Raw genomic sequence first — 20,023 nt, 5'->3', positions numbered from 1 at the left:
GGGTGGGGGGACAGGGAGGGGGCCACTTTCCCAACTGCTTTCCTGTTTGGCTCTTTTCCTGTGTTTTCCTCTGAATTCCAAAATAACGAGAGAGGGGATTATAAATGGGTCCAGAGGATGAAGATCCTCTAAGAGCCACCTTTGCAAGGGGCAAGGACTCTCAGCCTCTACCAGGTATTTTCTCTTTTGTTCTATTTCAGATAGACTTGGGCATTGCTTCCCTGATTTTCTAGAGGGGATTAGTAGCTACAGTCAGGATCCTAAGGTCTTTTACCTCCTAGAAGGGCACTGTTCCTCTCCCCCTATCAGGGGCATCATAATGGTCAGCATCCTCTCTGCAGGTAACTAAGCCTGCCTTAGTTACAGAGAGGCAAGAATACCAGCTTATTAGGGCTGTGTGACCTCCACTCTGCTAGGAAGCCCCTTCCCCTCAAAAAAGAGATGAGCTTACCTGCCTTGCAGGGCACTGAATCTGCACTGCTGGTTCCCCATGGTCACTTAGGACAGCTCACCCTGGAAGGGGCCAGGGCTCCCTCACTAGCCCCCTGCCCACTAAGGGGCAGGGAACCTTAGCTGCAAAATGAAGAGGTCCAGTTAATTCCATTCTGGGGGGGGGATCTACAAATTTGCAAATTCTCTAAATTGACATTTTAGAAGGTAAGAGAACATTCCACAGACCTTTTTCTGTGATCCCGGACCAGGCATTTCCTCCCTTCCTGGGAGAAAGCATCCATCTTATCTCTGGGCTACCTAGAAGGAGGAGAAGAGACACCACTCACTAAGAATGAGAGTCAGGACTCCCCTGCCTCCCTGAGCCCTTGATCCAAGCCTTATTGCTACCAGGAGACCTACTGTGTGCTTGAAATAAAGGAGGCTAAGGCAACAATTGGTGACCAATACTGGGATCTAAGAGGTCAATATGGACTGTTTTCAGGAAGACGAAGAGGGGATCACGCTAAAAATAGTCCAGCAGCTGCCCCTGGCAGGGAAGGTCATAGGGAAGAGAGACTGGGGTACCAAACTCACGTGAAATCTCTACTACTTGCTGGAGAGCTAAAAGGGATCCTCCACGGACAGAGGGTTTGCTGAGGGCCGGTCTTAACGGTGAAAAGCTTTTGTGGTCCTTCCACAGGACTGTCAGGCCCACACCAGGGTGTGGCATGACCCCAAGCCTCCGGTCCTTTTCTCCAATGTGGGAATTTTAAAGAGTGACTACTACACATATATCCTAAGAAGCGGGGGGAAAAACCATTCAAGTGTCCGAGTTCTCACCAGCCATGCCTGGCACGGGGGCTACTATACAGAAGGGCAGAGAGGCCTCAAGACTGGAATCCTGTTTGGGGCAGTAGGTGAGGGGACTGGGGAATCACAACAGAATGGTACTTCCATAACTAAGAGAACACACATTTATCCAACAGCTTTCAGGAAGAAGCGAGAATCCAGCAGGACCGCAGGAGATCCACTTGGACACTTGCCGCCCAGGTAAGCAGGGGTGGAGGTCCCATGCTGGCCTCTGCCCAGTGGAGGGGGGGTCGCCTGGTCAGTGGAGAGGGTATGGCCGTGCTCGGGACTAAAGGTTAAAGGTTACTTTGGGCATGCACTTGGGCACTCAATACCACCGCTGTTCAAATACTTGAGCAGTTAAAATTAGTGGAGCTTTGGCCAGCTGTCGTATTCCTTCCTGTCCCTCTGTTGACACCATAGAAGCCAAAATGACTTGGGAATGACAGCACGAGCCTTTTGGGCCAATGGAGGCAGACACTAAGGCCCCCACTTCTACGTCTGGCTGCCTGTCAGACCACGAGACTCTGCATCAGCAACATGGAGTGAAGCCATCCTTTGGCTGCAAGGCCCTCCAGGTCCCCAAATGGCAACTGCCTGATCCTTCTTTAAGTACCTGTTTCTGCCTATGCCATCTACGGGGGGGGGGGGGGGGACCTGGCTCAGAGCTCAGCCCCAGCTCCCCACACCCAACCTCAGCCTTCCTGGGTGCTGAGAGTTAGCCCTGAGGCCTCCAAATGTCAGTTTAATTCTGCAAAGTGGTAAGGAAACCCTCCAACCATGACATTAGAGGCTACGAAATCAGCTCTGGGCAGATTTCATTATGATTGGAAAATTCTAGTTAGCCCTGTCTGTGGCAAATGGGGGCGCCAGATGTGACTGGATGCCGTAGGTCTTCTGCATGGCCCTACCCTGTCCTCTACAGGATAGTCATGAGCACTGTCTGCAAAGGGTAAGGTGGTTGTCACTGGAACAAATCTGTGCTCTTGCTGCTGATAAACCAGGGTGTTGGAGGGCAGGTCCACCCTCTGATTCTTGTGGACTCTCTTTCAGTGCAGAGCTGGCTCCCCTCGTGGGGAGAATGGGAAAACTAAAGATGATATCATATGTGCAATGCTATCTAAATCTAGACCCCTGCCATTAGAGTGCGTGTTCTGAAAAGCAATGATCAGATAACGTCTAATAACAAGAACAGGCCAGGATCCTATCTGGTTTTTCACAGTTTACAAAGGGAACACCTCCTTCCCATTCTAAATGGACAAAGAGAGGAGGAGAGGGCTAGCCACCCTCTATCCCTGGCCCTACCTGTACCTCTCACAACCCTTAGGATAGCTCGTCCTGCCTTGGGATCACCACCTCTAAGATCCAGCATACTGTCGGCCATCAAGGCGTGACCAGGTTGCCAAAAGAGGACCAGGCGAAGCGAAGAGCTGTAGAGGACCAGGCAGGAGAAGCCAGCCTATGCCTCTCGGTCACTGCTTAGATTAGAAGACTTTGACTTAAATGGAAGTAGGACCCTAATTTCTAGGTGTGGCGGCTTTTAGAACCCAGGGAGAACAGGAGTCCCTCAGCTCCACCTTCCTTCAGGCCATGCCCTTGCCAGCACAGACCGGGTGGCCTCAAGCCCCACTCAGACACTCCAGAAGAAAGTAAGAAAGCCAAGGGGAAACTGAGGGGCAGGAAAAGAAGGTCATGTGCAAAGCCAAGGCCCCCAGTGGCGGGCAAGCAGCTGCCCAGGCCCCACCTCTATCTGAAGCTCATCCCTGCCCACAGGCCTTGAAAGGAAAGTTTAGGCTTAGGAACAGCTGATTGGCTCTGCAACCGGGCAGCCCAAAGAAGAAGGGTATGCTCCTGCAGGGCCCCTCCCGGAGCGGCCAACTCCCCCCCTCCATAGTTATTCTGGGAGAGTGATCCAGCTGCCCCCCAAGCTGCCAGTTAAACATGGATGGGCCAGGACACAAGGCTCCTTGGTCAAGGGCACGGCTCTGCCTCTGGACACAAGAGGCTGAGGGTTTGCTGTCAGAGGCTTCCTACAGCTGGTAGAGCCCTCCATCTACTGACTCTGATTAACTCTCTACCCTGAGTCATTGGATTCCCCCCTTCAGAAACACTTACTTGTCCCATCATGGGGATCAAGGCCTGGAGATAGCGAATTCCTATCCAGACCACTAAGGGAGGTCAGGGGGAGTTGGCTGTGTTTCCCTGAGCAGAAAAGTGAAGGCTCCTCATCTCAGATGCCCAAGCCAGGGTGGAGTGAGTAGGACTAGTAGGTAGCCCTGCAGAATGAAGAGGCATTTGACCCCAGCTCCTTGTTTGGGCTTTAAGGAAGCCCTGCTGAGGGTATGGCTTTGCCCAACCAACAACCTGAATAAGAAGAGGGACCAAAACACACTTCTCCAACAGGGAAGCCAATACAATGACCCTGGGCTTTCACCCACCAAAGGCATATCTGGACCCTGACATTTGTGAAAAACAAAATAAGTAAAGAGTCGTTTGTGCCCCTCAATGTCCATGCACACGCACTCCTGCTCTAGTGCTCCATGCTCATGCGTGCCACCATAAGGCCAGGCAGTGGAGTAATGACAGAAAAGTCTCTATTCCAAGGAGACTTAGTCCTTAAGACCCAAAGGCTTAATTAAGTACCACGTAAGTGCCACTGAGTGCCTCATATAACAGGGGTCTTCATCCTGCAGCCAAGACCCCAAGTATGGCAAAGGAGGTCTTTTGAGAGCCATGGCTTCCCTTAGCTCCTCTATGTGGTTTCACCGTCCTGCTGAGCTCTGGAGGCCTCCCGACCTCCTCCTCTGCCCTTACCTTTCCCCTAATTCCTCCACCCTCCCCTCCCGCCCCCCAGCCCATGCTGAACACTCAACTCTGCTCCTAAATATCATCTCATCTCCTCTTCCAAGCTCTATTTTTAAAATCAGATTTCCTTTACTGTACAGGGAAAGGTATTCGCTGAGGGATTTGCCCCCCCCGCACCCCCCCCTCCCCAAACCCTTCATAGATGCTCCAGGGCAGCCCTGACCCCATGGGCCACTTGCTCAGAGGCAAGCAAGGAGCTGACCTGACCGAGTCTCGGGCACTCACAGTGGTGAGACTGGGGTGTCTGTCTTGAATGTGGTGGGGCAGAGGGTCTGATAAGGACCTGAAGGGTATCCTCCAACCTTAAAGGCTAGATCTAGATTTTTGATAGGAATTTTCAAATCAAAGCCATTATGCAAGGGTTTAGAACATACATTGAGATGCACCTGAAAGATGGAGAAGTATTTCATCTGAATAGCCTAGAGGCAAGAAGGGTGGGGCTGGTGGAGGACAGCAGCTAGGTGAAGCCTAGGTGATTGTCAAAAGACATCGGAGAGCAAGGACAACATTCTGACATGCTCCAAGTCCACCCAGAGAAGCAGATCACTGAGCTGGGCCACCTGGTGTAGCGGTTCCCTCCTCTTGCTACAGAGAGGTTCTTACTCACCCTCAGCATAGCCTTCAGGTTCCACGGCGTGGTGTTTGCCTCCTGGCTCCTGGTGGGCTACGTGGCGGTACTGTCTCTCTGGTAGTGTCTCAAATTCTCTGGGGTCCAAGCAGGATGCCTAAGCCCAAAAAGAAAAAAGAAAAAAAAACAGACTGTTGGGTGAACTGAAGACTAAAAAATATAAAGCCATAAAAAATACAAAGCTATAAGAATTAACAAAATCAAGACGGGCTTAGAAAAGGGGACATGAGATTCAGTCTTTCTAGAGGGACGCCTGTGGAGAAACAAGGAAGGAAGTGATACAAAGTTAAGATTTATATTTTGTGCAAAACAATTTAAGCTCTCAGTCCCCCAAAGCGGGAAACTACCTATGTGTTTTCCACAGGATATATGCTTGCTCCGTTCGGGGCTAAAGCCCTTGGGTTGTATCTCATGGGCAGGAAGTCTGAAAGGCTGGAAGTCAAGAATTGCAGGGGTTAAAAAGAAGGTGTCACAGAAAGACAGCGGGATATTTTAGTGTTACTGGAAATGTATGAAAAGATTTTTAAGCGGGAGTTTTGTGAATCAATTTGAGTTTCTGGGGGTAGAGATCTGGACTTTATTTTGAGAAGTCAAAAATTTCTATCACACTAAGGGCTCTTTGGGCTTCTGCCAAAGGGCTTTAAAAAAAATAAAAAATAAAAACCTTAATGGTGTGATTGCTTGCTTGTGGGAGATAAGCTTGTAGGACGTATGATGAAACATGTTTTATGGTTAACAGCTTTGGACTTTATTATTACAAGCAACAAGAAACACTGAGAAACCATAAATAGGAAAAGCTAACAGGCACACATTTAAGATCGTGCCCAAACGTTCTGACTTTATATGTTGAGAGAATGCCAAAGTTTGATTCTCAGGGCACGCCAAGGAGATAAGATTAATGTTGACACTGAGGAAAGGTTTTAATTAGAAGAGATACACGACCGAGTTGGGGACTATGCAGAGAAGTTTGGAATTTATTTAGAGGCTCAGACGTGATGAGGTTTTTGCACATGCTTAAAAATTTGATTTATCCAATTCTAGCGGAGTGACATGGTGAGTTTTCTGTGTTTGATTGATACAACATAGCTCGGTTATGAAATCAAATTCTCGCTATATGCCAAGAATCTAGACGTTTTATGTCCTGCACAATTAAGAAACATTGCTGAGTTTTTAAGGTGGGGTTACAAGCTCAAATTTAATGAACTGTGCTAAGACGTGTGAATTTTATTCCAAGGGATGACGTATCAGATTATAATATCACTTGAATGAGTTTGGACTGGAGCCAGTAAACGGCTTCAACGTGTGATGGGGAAGATTTGTTGTTTGTGGTTTGGTTTTTTTTTTTTTTTTTTTTTTTTGGTACGTGATATGATAAGATACTGTACTGTCTGTTGAGAATTTGGAGTTTCATGCTACATAGAAACTTTGCAACGTTTTAAATCTGGGAGTGACGCCTTACAGCTTGTGAATTCAGCAGAGAAGGGAGTGGACATTGTAATATATTTAAGAGTTGTGACCCATGTGCACATTGAAGGCACTGTTGCATCCTGAGTGACGGGTGAGATATCACTTTTGATCCTTTTGCATGAGGGGCTGAGGGATGTTTGGCGTTTGGCCAAGGAAGGATTTTAAGGAGTGAAATGGTGCAGAGTTTTGTCTGCAAAGGAATTTGATGGTTTTTAAATTGTGCTTTATGCTAAGGTGTGTGGATTTAATGAGCCGTTTCATGCATGGGTGAGTGTCTACTGGCTCCTCAGTACGAGGGCATCCAGTGAGGTTTCTGTGCTGAGATGTGGGGTCACCTACAGATGGGGCTGAGAGGTTGTATGACATAGCATGTCGAGTTCGACACGGTGTTGAGGAATGTGAGCAGTCCGCTGTCATGCCATGCTGAGGAGTTTGGATGCCAGCCACAGCGAGATTTTAGGAGAGTGATATCATGGACTTTGAGCCTCGGATAGGCTCAGTCTGCTGAGAAACGTATGGCTTTCTGCTTACACTTTTAAGACGTGGTTCCATAGGTGAGGCAGAGACTTTGTGAGGCGGTAAGCAGAATAACGGGCAAGTGCATGCATGTTGCAAGAAGTGTGTTACCGTGTCAAAGCTTCGGAATGAAGGCTGTCAGAGATTTCTAGAGTGGCCTGTGAAACTGTGCGTTTTGTATTGATTTGCTGATTAAATCACATGGTTAAGAATAATTTATGCATTGCAACTGGGGCTTCAGAGTACAGAAAAGAAATGTGTGTGTGGGTGTGTGTTTCTGTGCATGTGCACATGCGCGTTAAATGGGAAAATCATAAGGTAAAAAAATGGTTTATCTCACTAAAAGTTTATTCTGATAGCCAGGCATATTAAATTTTTGGGGGGAAAAGAGACTGTTTTTGGTTGATGTCTGCAAAGCAAAAATATTTAATCCCTTACACAATCAAAGTTGTTAGTGATAATTTGAGTGCAGACATTTTATTAAGAACTGGTATTACTTAAAATTGAAAAAGTGAGCAACTTTTAGGAGGGGACCTGCTGAGATTTTCACGTTCAACAAAAGAACTTGTGGATGAATTAGTCCAATTTTACATTTCAATAGCAGCAGACATATCCTGAAGAGGAAACGAGTTGATTCATGCAATGTGCCTTGAGTGTTTCTGAGATGACTGTCTATACAGCAGGCTTAGTTAGGAACTGTGATCTCTAACTCTAAGAATGACAAGTCCAGCTTGTGCAGTATCCTAAGGCCTTTCAGTTCCAGCCAGAGAAGGGTTTTTGGTAAGTTTACATGTCAGACATGTTTATAGAAAAGGTTTGGATTTAATATTGCAGACAGTAAATAAACAATGAGAGGCTTTAATCAGAGGGGTTGCATGATCAGGTTTAAGTGTCATGCTAACAAGGGTACGTCTAATTCTGAGAAACTGCAGATCCAAATGAATCCTGCAAGGTTTGGAGGATGGCCAATGGGAGTTTTACATGAATGACAACATGGAGATTTTTTGTTTATTTGGTTTTGTGTGTGTGTGTGTGTGTATGTGTGTGTGTGTGTAAGTGTGTGTGTGTGGTGTTTGGATAGGTCAGCTCAGTGGCCTTAAAACAGAAAGTTGAGAAGTAACAGAAGGTGTTGAATTCATAAAGGCAATGGCTATATGACTGAGCTATTGAATAACTAGCTTAATTTGTTTTGCAAACCAATACATCCCTTTAAATTCAATTTCCGTGCACTAAACCCTCCATGGTTAGATTTTCAAAAATTATGAGACAATCAAATTTCAAAGGTCCCAGGCCCCCCTTTTACCCAACTTCATACCTCTGTTAGATATACCCCTGTACCAGACAAAATCAACAGTGACAGAGAAAGGGGGGCACTTTCTAGAATAAAAACCCTGGCCCTTCCTAAGCAGAGGAGAAACTTGGAAAGATAGCATCCGTGAGACGTGCAGAAATGTTTGTACGAGCAGAATTGAGGCCAGATGTTTGAAGCTCCAGGAGCCCTGCAGACCAGGGCAATCCTGGGAGAATAGTATTCGGAGTTCCACCCCAGCTTCCCCGTGCTGGAGAAAACGTGGCTTTGGACAGGGACCAAACTAAGAAAGAGAAATGACTCCCCTTCCACAACTAGGCATATGCACAAAGTGTGACCTAGGATGAAGCCACCAAAGTGCAAGTTTTCAGCGCGCAGTAGGCATTTTATGAAAATTGATGGGGAGCAAAATTAAAACCAAAAGCCGTGGCTTTCTCCGCCACTTACTTCGCCTTGGAGGCTAGAGGAGGAAGTAAGAGCTATTTTTGGCTGTTGACCCAACTGGCAGGAGAGTGGCCAACTGCCCCATTTCTCCTCTTTCCCCAGAGTTGGTGAAACAGCATACATCTCCCTGCAGATTCCTGCCTCCAACCAGGCACACTGGGCTGGCTCTGGACCACCAAGCCTGCCAGCAGCAGCTCTGAGTGGCATTGAGATGTGACCCTTACGACTTTTGGGTGACTAGAGATGGGAAGGGAAATTGACCAGGCCTGGATGCCAGGGCACAACGGGCCAGAAGTGTGCCCTGCCAGGTGCTTGCCTGACATAGAGGACGGTCCAGACCAGTTGCTCCACAAAATTTATGGGCTGTGAATTTCTCATTCCTCTAGAGGAAGTAGGCAGGTGGGGCAGTCAGACTCTGCCTGGAAGGCAGGTCAGGGATTGACGGTCTTTCCCCTGGAGGTGCCCCAAGTGACCAGAAGAGGAGACTGCATTAAATGTAGAAGAATTTCTCTGTTTTCGCTCTGATTCTAATCATGTGGGCATCTGCTTTGTCCTTGAGAATCTGAACCTAACATCTCTAGATCCTAAATGGCTGCTTTTCCTCCTGCTCTTTTATCCCTCTGTCCATAGGTTCTGGTGTCCACAGTCGCGGTCTCTGACCACACACATCCCGATCTTACCAGTCTTCAGAGCACACTCCCTTCCAACCGACGACATGATAGAACCCTCTGAAGACTCATTTGAGACGATGATGGAGCTTAAGAATCCATCATCAAAACAAATGGAGTCCTCCGAGGGCTCATCCAACACCGTTGAAGAGGCACCTGGCAACAGTGGGGTGCAGGCGGAAGCCCAGGCGGGGGCCCAGGTGGAGGCCCAGGAGGGGGCCCAGGTGGAGGCCCAGGAGGGGGCCCAGGAGGGGGCCCAGGAGGGGGCCCAGGAGGAGGCCCAGGAGGGGGCCCAGGCAGAGGCCCAGGAGGAGGCCCAGGAGGAGGCCCAGGAGGGGGCCCAGGAGGGGGCCCAGGAGGGGGCCCAGGCGGAGGCCCAGGCGGAGGCCCAGGCGGAGGCCCAGGAGGAGGCCCAGGAGGAGGCCCAGGAGGGGGCCCAGGAGGGGGCCCAGGAGGGGGCCCAGGAGGGGGCCCAGGAGGAGGCCCAGGAGGAGACCCAGGAGGAGGCCCAGGAGGGGGCCCAGGAGGGGGCCCAGGAGGAGGCCCAGGAGGAGGCCCAGGAGGGGGCCCAGGAGGGGGCCCAGGAGGGGGCCCAGGAGGAGGCCCAGGAGGGGGCCCAGGAGGAGGCCCAGGAGGGGGCCCAGGAGGAGGCCCAGGAGGAGGCCCAGGAGGAGGCCCAGGAAGGGGCCCAGGCGGGGGCCCAGGAGGAGGCCCAGGAGGAGGCCCAGGAGGGGGCTCAGGAGGAGGCCCAGGAGGGGGCCCAGGAGGAGGCCCAGGAGGGGGCCCAGGAGGAGGCCCAGGAGGAGGCCCAGGAGGAGGCCCAGGAGGGCTCAGAAAGTGGCCTGGCCCAGGAAAAAATGGAGCCACCCAGTGGCCCACTCGAGGAAATGCAAGAGCTGCCCACTGATCTAACCCAAGAACCATCCACTCGACCATATGAAGAGGGAACGAACGACCAACCCGAAGACATGGAGGAGACAAGTGATGATTCAAACCAGGAGTCGAGTGATGGTTCAAACCACGAGTTTGACAATGGTTCAAACCATGAGTCGAGCTGTGGTTCAAACCAAGAGTCAATCGACGTTTCAAACCTGGAGTCAAGCGACGTTTCTAACCAGGAGTCTAGCTATGGATTACACCAGGAGGCAAGCTATAGCTCAAACCAGGAGGCAAGCTATAGCTCAAACCAGGAGGCAAGCTATAGCTCAAACCAGGAGGCAAGCTATAGCTCAAACCAGGAGGCAAGTTATAGTTCAAACCAGGAGGCAAGCTATAGTTCAAACCAGGAGGCAAGTTATAGTTCAAACCAGGAGGCAAGCTATAGTTCAAACCAGGAGGCAAGCTATAGTTCAAACCAGGAGACAAGTGATAATTCAAACCAGGAGTCTAGTTATGGTGCAAACCAGGAGGCAAGCTATAGTTCAAACCAGGAGTCTAGTTATGGTGCAAACCAGGAGTCTAGCGATGGTTCAAACCAGAATTCAATTGATGATTCAAACCGGGAGTCCAGCTATGGATCGAACCAGGAGGAGTCAGATCCACTCAGTGACGTATCCGATTATAGCATGAATGAAACAATGACCTCATCTGAGACCCAGTCAGATCAAGATGATACTGACCTGGGAGATGAAGAGGAGGATGATGATGAAGATTCTGAAGAGGAAGATCCGTCCAGGAGCTCTCCGGAAGAAGTCGTGGCCACGATGGGGTCCATCATCTCGCTGTTCCTCCAAATGGAAGACCTCGAAGAACAACAGAGAGTGGTAGAAAGGATCATGGTGCAAGCCCTCAATGAAGACCGCCTGCCCCGCCTCAGGCCCTTCTCTGGAGATCGCAGAGACTACAATGAGTTCATTATGCTCTGCCAGATAACCATGCAGAACTACCCAGTAATGGTAAACAATGATCAGCTGAAGGTGAGATTTGTCATCCACCACCTTTCTGACGTAGCCTTAGAATGGGCCAACGACCTACTAGAACAGAACAGCCACCTGATCAACGACTTCCCAGCCTTCCTCGAGGCCATGTCAGAAAAGTTTGAGTACCGGCATACACTGCGTGTGGCGGAAGATGCCATGTTGGACATCAGACAGCGCAACCGCTGTGCCGCCGACTACATCAATGAGTTCCTCGGTCTGATACCTACCTTAGGCTGGCAAGATGAAGTCCTGCAGGCCCACCTGTGCCTGGGGCTCAATGAAGACATCAGGCGCTATCTGTTTCGGATCCCTCAGCCAGATTCCCTGAGAAGCCTGATTATTCTTGTTCTGCAAATTGAAGAGAGGTTGGCAGAGAGAAGGGCATTACTCAGGCTGCCCCCCGAGTCCCGCCCAAGAAGCCTGGCTTGGATGGACTCACCTGCCCCAGACAAGTGGAGGGTTAGCAGCTGGCCTCCCAATGAGTTCCACCCAGACATTGACCGTCATCACTTCTTCCTGATGCTCTTGGTGAGAGTGAACCCCTACCACAGCATTGCAGTGAAGGCCCTGGTGGACACGGGTGTAGAAGGAAACTACATGGATGAGAAGTTTGCCCAGGAACACTATGTGGAACTCTATGAGAAAACTCATCGACAGATAATCCAAGGTGTGGATGGCTCTGTGATTGGCAATCAACTTGTCTGGCTGTGTACCGACTCCCTGGCGTGTGTCCACCAGAAGCACTATGAGTGGATTGAATTTGACATCCTACCTTCGACCAACTTCTCCATCATCTTAGGCATTAAGTGGCTCCAGACCCACGAACCTGAAGTTGACTGGTGCAGAGGCCGTTGTACCTTCCACTCTCCCTACTGTCTGAAGAATTGCTCCAACCCACCTCCACCATGCATCGCACTCGAGAACTACAGCATGAGCCTACTACCCGGACTGCCACACACATACTCAGACCTGGCCGACGTGTTCAACCCGAGGGAGGCAGATGATGAGACTTCCGACCAGCCAAGCTCAGACGGATCCGATGATCTTTCTGAATCAGAGCCCTCTGAGCTTCAGCAGGCTGGAGACAGTGATCAAAACGGCGTCTTTCACAGGCGTAGGGCCAAAGAGACTTTGAAACCTGTGAGTGCCAGGATGCAAGAAAAAGCCAGGCAGCAAGAGGAATACTGGATACTGTATGACATGCTGACTGACAGACAAGACTACATACAGATGGTGCCAGAATTGTTTGACCAGTTACATGCAGCTTCATGGTTCACAAAACTGGAGGTTCTCGAGGTCGACAAGGCTGAGATGAAGAACAGCGTCGCACACACAGAAGACACATGGAGAGCATCGTTTGGTTTCAGCGATCAACAGATGAGATGCTACCGGCCCTATACAATGAGCTCCTTCTCTGATGAATCTAACAACATTGTTCACGTGATCCTAAAAGACATCCTAGGCTATTTTGTGATCTGCCATGGCAGAGAAGTTCTGGTCTACTCAATGAGCAAGGAGGAACACCCCTTACATGTCCGCCAAGTCCTGCTCCGCTTTCGCTATCACAACATCTACTGCTCACTGGACAAGACTCAGTTCCACCGCCAGAAGGCAGAAATCTTGGGCTTCAGCATATCCCCCAAAGGGGTGAAACTGAGCAAGAAGCTCACGGACATCATGGTGGAGTGCCCTGTCCCTGAGACCAGAAGATGTCTTCAAGGTGTGATTGAGCTCTTCTATCCGTATCGCCACTTCGTGGAGCACTTTTCTGTCATGGCAGAGCCCCTGGTGAAACAACTGCTGAGTTCAGAGCCCTACTACTGGGGAGAAGAGGAGCAGGAGGCATTTGATTCCCTGAAGAGGGCTTTCAGCAGGGCACCCGTTCTCTACCACCCTAAACCTCAAAACCCATTCTACTTGGAAACAGGCACCGTTGGGTCATTCCTGTATGCCTCCCTGATTCAAACGGACGACGCAACTGGCAGAAAAGCTACCTGTGCTTTCTACTCAAGACCCCTCTCCCTGATGGAGGTGGAGTACCCTCAAGTGGAGATGAGGATCCTTCCAATCCGGGCTGCCTTCATGGTGTGGTTCCGCTACCTGGAGAACACCGAGGAGCCCATCATGATCCTTCTCAACACAGAGGATCTAGCCTCTCTGAATAATGACAGGCTCACCGTACTTCTCCCCGGGCATTGGGTCTTCTTCTTCTCACATTTCAATTTCAGCGTCATGGAGATGCCCGATCAGGATGACACCCAAGCCCTGTTCCGCAGTTGCTGGAACCAGAGAGGCTTCAGAGCAAGGTTTCTGCGCCCACTGCTGCTTATGGCAATGAGGGCGGGGTACATGGACTCATCCTCTGATTCAGAGGATGAGGATGAGGACCAGGACGATGATGACGAGGAGGACAGTGAAGAAGATTCGGAGCAAATAGAGCTGAACCGGCAGACCATGATGCGGGATCTACTGGCTACCATCCCGATGGACCGGATCCTCAATGGCTTCCTGGTCCGCTTCACCGTGGCCCAGATCCGGGCCGTTGTCCTAAACTTCTTCCGGGGTCTGATCTACTGGAGGACTGTCCTGGGTGTGTCAGCCCTCCTGGTGATGTCGAGAGCGAGGAGGCCCCTCTCCCCACTGCCTGAACCCTCTTTGGAAGTGGCCAGGCCTCAGCCCAGGCCCACGCTCCGACTCATCCTGGACCCGACCCTCATCGCAAGCAGTGGCATGGCCACTGCCATCGCTCAGTTGCTCAGGCAGATGCCTCCTCTAGTGGGTGCCAATGCTCTCCCAGCTCGAGAGCTGGCTGAGCTGGTCCTGAGCCCGAGGTGCTGGCATCGGAATGCTTTGCATTCCCAACCTCCACGGGGCATGCGATTCACCCCCGGGTTCTGGTTGACCCTGTGTGAGTTCTTCGGGGTCAGAGTCAACCCTGAGGAGGACATCTTCCCTGACCCATACCAGCACCGATACTTGGAGCTGCACGTCGTTGGCGATGAAGATGTCGTCTTGCGAGAAGCCCTGCAAGACGACCTGCAACGTTACCGTCAGTGTGGCCTGCATGACGGCCTGCAAGACACCTCGCAGGACGCGCAGGACAACGACGTGCAAGAGGACCCGCTTGGCGACCAAGAGGCGGTCACCTTCCGCCCACGAAATCTGTTGGACCCAGAGGTCCTAGATTTCCTCAACAACCGGCTACTCTACACCCTTGGCTCCGATGGCCGCCTTACTCTGCTTAGCAGAGATCAGGTGGCCCGGACCCTCACACGATTCCTGACCATGGCCTCCAGAATGGCCCTGCCTTCCCTTGCCAGGGAGCAGGCAAGGCTAGAAGAACTATCGGACTCAGATGAGGAACTTGACTGAAAACACACCAAGTCTCTGCCATGCTCCCTTGTGCCTCCAGCCAGCTTCCCTCATATCCAGCGCCCCCTTCTTGCTACTCCTAACCCAAGGGGAACCCACTTGTGAAGGGCCACAACTTCAACTCATCCACCAGCATCATCATCTGTGCTAAAGGACTAGTCAACTGTCAGCGTCCCAGAGCCAGCCAAGACTGTGCAACCCTGTCCTAACTGTCCGGGCCCCAGGCCCACAAACGGGAGTGAGACCAATGAGGACAGAACAGTGATGAGCAACAGTGACCCCGTCACCCCAGGCCAGATGAAGAGCAGACATAGCAGGCGCAGCCAAGCAAGCAGATGCCAGGGACCCCACCACCACCACCACCCGTGTGGCATGCGGCCACCTGTGCATCCTGGGACACTGACCTTGGGTGCTCCACTGACTTCTACCTCCATGCCGGTGCTCCAACTCCCCAACCCCCACCCATCCTCCCGAGGTGCTGTGGTTCCATGCTTCCCACAACCCCAGCCCACCCCGCAAGCAAGCCCACACCCCCACTACCGGTCTGGTCCGGCTCCATTGACACCTCATCTGACCCTGAACTCTGAACTTACCTGGGCAGAACTGCTCCAAGGAGCATCAGAAGTACCAGTGTAACTTACCAGATGGACTTGTCCACCTTGGAGGTCCCTGACACTCGGGGGACCCAAGAAAGGGTGTTAGCACTGAGTGGGGCTCCCTTTTCCCTCCCAAAACTGACATATGGACAGTGCAGGGGCCAGAAACTTTACATATAGGAGGGAGCCCCCAAGAGACACTGGTGAAGCCCAAGATACCCAATCTACTGTGCCAAGGAGCCTAGAGTGCTCTGACCAGACCTGTGTTCACTGCCACAGGAAGGAGAACCTTCCCATGCTTGCCCATCCCACAGCTGCTTTTGTCCCACGAATAAAGAGAACAAAAGAGTATCTGACTTTGTGGTTTGTTCTAAGACGGAGGAGGTGGATAGCAGAAGACAGGTTTGGAGAAGCATGCGGTCAGAAAGGATAGAGAGTGAAGAGAGGGTTAGGGGTGGGCAAGGGCAAGGGGGGAGGAGGAGGGGGAGGGGAAATGGGTATAAGGAAGGAAAGAGGGAGGGGAGCGGGTATAGAGAGGGGAAGGGGAGGGAAGGGGGAGAGGGAGGAGGGCTTGACCCTCCTGAAGCAGCTGATGAAGACAAAGGGAGAGAAGTCACTGCACCCTCAACACCTCACCTCCAATGGAAAATGGACTCAGGGGTTCATGGGGCAAAGGGAGGGTACCCAGAAATCCTAGTACTCATCTGGTCCCAACCATCTAGTCACATGAGAAATGAGGAATGGCTAAACTGTGCTCAATACCCACGGTTCAGGAGGGTGAACAGCAGGACCTTTGAGAACCCAAGACCACATCCCTCCATGCCCTCTCCAGCCCGCACTGGGGTCACTGTGTTCTTATGGGTCCTGGGGGGCAGCTGGATGCTGGCTAGCCTCCTAACGAGGAATCTACCCCTGACGGTATCACCAGGAGATCATGGGCAGGATCCCAGGTTCAAGGTCAGGGGCTCAGCCACAATTAGCACTCCCTCCTGTTCTTAAGGAAGCCCCAGTGGCCCCCCAACAGGAACTGTTCCCACAGTTGGCCCCAGAGCAGAAGGCCTGGAGCCTTGCCTTAAAAATAACTATCCTGAGGGCTACTCTGGGGAGGGAGGGAGGGAAATAGTCCTTACTCACAAACTCTGTACTTCCTACCCAGGAAACCTGCACACAAGCTAGGAGTATAAAACCAAGGCCCTCCTCCTAGCGTGTGTTCGAAGATAGTGGGGAAGTGCAATGAGCAGGGTCCTCACACCCAAGGAACCTTTACTACCTCTGCCCTGGACATCCTGCCTGGAAATCTGCCCCTGAGTTAAGCCTAAGAGACCCTCCTTTAACCCAGGGAAATGTGTCAAGCCCCTGGAGACCCAGAATGACATCTCCCCCTCCCTGCTTTCAGCTCACTGATGCCATTTACATCAGGATCTTTGAGCCTGGGTCCCAGAAAAACACTCCTGAGAACCCAAGACCACATCCCTCCATGCCCTCTCCAGCCCGCACTGGAGTCACTGTGTTCTTATGGGTCCTGGGGGGCAGCTGGATGCTGGCTAGCCTCCTAACGAGGAATCTACCCCTGACGGTATCACCAGGAGATCATGGGCAGGATCCCAGGTTCAAGGTCAGGGGCTCAGCCTCACTCAGCACTCCCTCTTGTACTTAAGGAAGCCCCAGTACCCCCTGTTCCCCACACAGGCTCCTGAAGATAAGACAATCTATCCTACTGTTTCCCTGTCTTTCATGTTGAGCTATGGCAGGGGAGGGGAGGCTTCTGTAAGATTTCAAAGGGATCACAAATAAAGTGCAAGCAACACAGGGCTTTTACCCTCTACCCCCTCTAGGGACTTCCTGGTATCATCTATTCAAAAATTCCTGGTCCAGGGAAGACTGCAGAGAGCTATAGTCACAGACAGCCCTGGGGAGCCTTCCTGGTGGCTTCTATCACCTTGAGACTGTCTACCCATAACCTAGAGTCTCAGAATCCAACGCAGGACCCCACACAGCTGATATTATGATGGCCCCAGAGATAGAGAGGGTGCTCTGTTGTCTGTTCATCTATCTACCAGAGCCCCAAATGACATAGGTCAAGGTGCAAGGCTCAGCTGCAGGAATTCCAGTATCCCCTTAGCAAAGTACTCACAGAGGTCCCTAGCTCAAAGGGGCAGGGTGACTAATTTTCCCACTGACCTGTCTTCCTATTACCTAAGGGGGCATAAGAGATAATACAAGACTGTCATCAGGGTCCTTGCTTCCTGAAGCACTTCACTGCCCCACACAACACTGCTAGGAATTCCTAAGGAGGGCCCATAACCTTGAGGTGGCATTAGGGTCCTATACACCAGTCCTGTACCCTCTCTTAGTTTACCTGGGTACCTCCAACAAACCTGGGCCTCACGAATAAACAACCAAACAAAAAAAATTCTGTCCTGCGTAGTGAGAACTTCTCTGGTACAATGGATGAACAGGTAACCATTATATGCCTGCTACTGCCAGGGGACCCAAGGCCTTCCTTAGCAAGTGGGAGTAAAGGTGAACTCACTCACGAGAGAGCCAGCAGCCTGCAAAGAGGCTGCCAACGACAGGGATTGCAGAGGTGGACGTACTTACCCGCAGCCCACATATACACAGACCATAAAGGACCAATAAAGGCCTACTGGCCTGCCAATCTACCCAGCAGGGGCTTTGTCCCCATTAACAGGAGAAGGAGGCAGTCCAGGCTGTGAAGAGAACTGGTGACGTGCTAAAACGGTAGGTTATCAGGTTATCGCGAAGCCACTTATAGAGACTGAAAAGCACAATACAAACCTTTTTTTTCCTCCTGGGGAAGAGAAAAGCAAAGGAAGAAATTGGTGTGAAAGTTCCTGCTAGGTGATGATGACGTCACCTCCACCCCTGTAAAGGTGAAAACCAGAGGACAGCCCCTGGCTGCAGACTCCACCCACTGAGGCGCTGCCCCCACTTCCCAGCTTCAATCCCCAACCGGAGAGCTCTGACAGCATCTAGGAACAAAGAGAAGCAGGGGCCCTCCCTTGTCCACCCTCCCTGTCCCCTCCCTTGCCTCCCCTTATAAGATGTCCCTGCAGGCACCAGGCCAGGCATATCATCAACTCCAGAGCCGGTGACAGCACAAACACAGGACCCTGAGAGCTCAGAGTTTTACCAGCTCCTAACCAGGCTGGGGCAGAGATCTCTGCATTCCTGTGTAACCTGAGTTGCCCCCATAGCAAGAAAAGAAAGAGAAAATATCACCTATTCCCCCAACAGCCCCATACACCTCGAGCCCTGGTGCTGGGCCCAGGGCTCCACATCATTAGGTGGGATCTGAAACCTGAGCAGCAAACCTCACCTGGACTTCCATCCACCTGTGTGAGCTCAGAGACCAGCGTGACCATCCTGTCGCCATGACCAGTGCAAGGGGCACAGGTAGGAAGGACAAGGTGGGGGTGGGGAAGAAAGGAGGGGGGGGGGGGGAGGTGAAAAGGAGAGGGATGGGTGGGGCCCGGATCCTCCCTATCCTGCTCTCAAATCCTTTCACAGCTTCAAGGCTTTCCACTCAGGGTACTCTTCTGTGCCGGGGCTGGCTGCCATGGACGGTTAATGCAGTTGATGGTGGTACTGTGGGGATGGACATGGGCCCCCTTAGGCATGCAATGACCTATTTATTGGGGTACCCTCTGCCAGCTGCTCATCGTGCTACTGAAGTGTCTATGGGCACCCCAGTCTGGGAAGAGGATGGACAGGGATCTTCTGCAGTCCTTAGGGGATCCAGAGTTTGAACTGAATGAGGTGAGACGTCTCCAGAAGGGCTCAAGGAGAGAGTAAGAGGCCGCCTGTAAGGGACCTCAGCCTCCTGGTCATAAAAAGATAATCCTGGATAGAGGCAGAGGCCCCTCAAGGAGACCCTGTTCTGGGAGCACTGGTAATGCTCAGCCCTGCCCTGCCTGTCCTGTCTCAGCCCTGCTCCCCCTACCCTAAAAACAAAGACACCATCTCTCTAGGGTCCACCCCTTTCTTCTATGAGCTGGGTCCCCTCAGAGGACTTCCAGGAGAGAACAGCTCCTGAAATCCCAGTGGGAAAAGCCCCAGAGTAGGCCCAGGATCGACCTCTGACCTGTCTACCCTTGGCCACAGAGTCAGAGGGTGACCCTTGGCCCAGCCCCAGGGAATGTCCCACCAGGGGTAGATAGTCCCCACCCACCCCAAGGAAAGACCTGAGATATGGCCCAGCCCCTGGTATTCCCCTCCAGGAACTGTGGAGAATGGAGAGAAAGCATGCCAAGGATTAGCAAGCTGGAGATGCGTCCCTAAGCAGTCCAAGGTGCAGAGGAGGGTCCGGACGCCACACGCGGTTGAAGGGGGTGAAGAAAGGCATCATATAGGAGCTGAATGGCTGTGCAATCAACTCCTGCATGACGCCGTTCCCACCCCCCAACTTCTCACTACACTGGGACCCTCCTCTCTTGAAGAAGCAATGCAAGAAGCGCAGACAACGGGTAGGGCTAGTGGTTAGATAAAGGACAGAAAAGGACAGCCAGCCCCAGGGCACCTGCACCTGCAGCACAGTGGAACTAACTACCCTCCCCTCCTTGCCCAACCTGACTTCTTATAACCTCTCGTGAAGCGACTGGAGACAACCCAGGTGATAAGGAGAGGTGAAAGGGAGGGAGAGGGTGGGGAGAGGAAAGAGGAAGAGAGGGGAGAGGGAGGGGTGAGGGAAGGGAGGATGGCTGCGGTCACTGGAGTGTACTGTTAAGGTCCATTCTGCCCAGCCACAGCCTTCTGAGTATCCAGTGGACTCCTCTGGAGACCTAGAAGGGGTTCATGGGAACCACTAGGAGCTTTTACAGCCCCATATGGATTCCCCAAAGAAAATGTATGGGTTAAAAGCTGCTCAGGATGGTGAGGGGACAAACCAAAGAGCTAAAAACAGCTCCCCAGATTCCTTGAGGGTGAGAGAAATGTTC

The 20,023-nt window shown here is 51.6% G+C and overlaps 1 protein-coding gene and 10 non-coding genes across 11 annotated transcripts; 3 read left to right on the top strand and 8 right to left on the bottom strand.

Moving 5' to 3' along the window:
* The first annotated feature begins 4,866 nt into the window (after positions 1-4,866).
* Rtl1 (retrotransposon-like 1) lies at positions 4,867-15,416 on the top strand. Its single transcript, XM_039113376.2, has 2 exons — positions 4,867-9,360; positions 10,003-15,416. The coding sequence occupies exons 1-2, from the start codon at positions 9,226-9,228 to the stop codon at positions 14,467-14,469; spliced, it is 4,602 nt and encodes a 1,533-aa protein (XP_038969304.1). The 5' UTR covers positions 4,867-9,225; the 3' UTR covers positions 14,470-15,416.
* Mir136 (microRNA 136) lies at positions 9,231-9,312 on the bottom strand. The gene has a single exon (NR_031882.1). It is a non-coding gene; the product is annotated as a microRNA 136 (primary transcript).
* Mir3543 (microRNA 3543) lies at positions 10,164-10,278 on the top strand. The gene has a single exon (NR_037317.1). It is a non-coding gene; the product is annotated as a microRNA 3543 (primary transcript).
* Positions 10,165-10,245, bottom strand: Mir434 (microRNA 434). The gene has a single exon (NR_032278.1). It is a non-coding gene; the product is annotated as a microRNA 434 (primary transcript).
* Mir127 (microRNA 127) lies at positions 12,097-12,193 on the bottom strand. Its single transcript, NR_031872.1, has one exon. It is a non-coding gene; the product is annotated as a microRNA 127 (primary transcript).
* Mir433 (microRNA 433) lies at positions 13,197-13,289 on the bottom strand. Its single transcript, NR_031954.1, has one exon. It is a non-coding gene; the product is annotated as a microRNA 433 (primary transcript).
* On the bottom strand, positions 14,085-14,198 carry Mir431 (microRNA 431). The gene has a single exon (NR_031953.1). It is a non-coding gene; the product is annotated as a microRNA 431 (primary transcript).
* A 3,458-nt stretch (positions 15,417-18,874) lies between the features above and the next one.
* Mir665 (microRNA 665) lies at positions 18,875-18,968 on the bottom strand. The gene has a single exon (NR_032757.1). It is a non-coding gene; the product is annotated as a microRNA 665 (primary transcript).
* Positions 18,969-19,139: 171 nt separating this feature from the next.
* On the bottom strand, positions 19,140-19,223 carry Mir540 (microRNA 540). The gene has a single exon (NR_032118.1). It is a non-coding gene; the product is annotated as a microRNA 540 (primary transcript).
* A 182-nt stretch (positions 19,224-19,405) lies between these two features.
* Mir3544 (microRNA 3544) lies at positions 19,406-19,493 on the top strand. Its single transcript, NR_037318.1, has one exon. It is a non-coding gene; the product is annotated as a microRNA 3544 (primary transcript).
* Positions 19,409-19,505, bottom strand: Mir337 (microRNA 337). The gene has a single exon (NR_031781.1). It is a non-coding gene; the product is annotated as a microRNA 337 (primary transcript).
* Between the last annotated feature and the right edge of the window lie 518 nt (positions 19,506-20,023).

The sequence above is a fragment of the Rattus norvegicus genome, chromosome 6 (genome assembly GCF_036323735.1).
Source record: "Rattus norvegicus strain BN/NHsdMcwi chromosome 6, GRCr8, whole genome shotgun sequence".
Lineage (NCBI taxonomy): Eukaryota > Metazoa > Chordata > Mammalia > Rodentia > Muridae > Rattus > Rattus norvegicus.
The sequence above is the reverse complement of the archived record's forward strand: the minus strand, read 5'-3'. Positions and strand labels throughout refer to the sequence as shown.

Excerpts from the sequence above, each read along its gene's own strand:
- Rtl1 (XM_039113376.2), top strand. The coding sequence starts at position 9,226 with ATGATAGAACCCTCTGAAGACTCATTTGAGACGATGATGGAGCTTAAG. Across the intron at positions 9,361-10,002 it reads ACAGTGGGGTGCAGGCGGAA|GAGGGCTCAGAAAGTGGCCT; the intron begins GCCCAGGCGGGG and ends GAGGAGGCCCAG.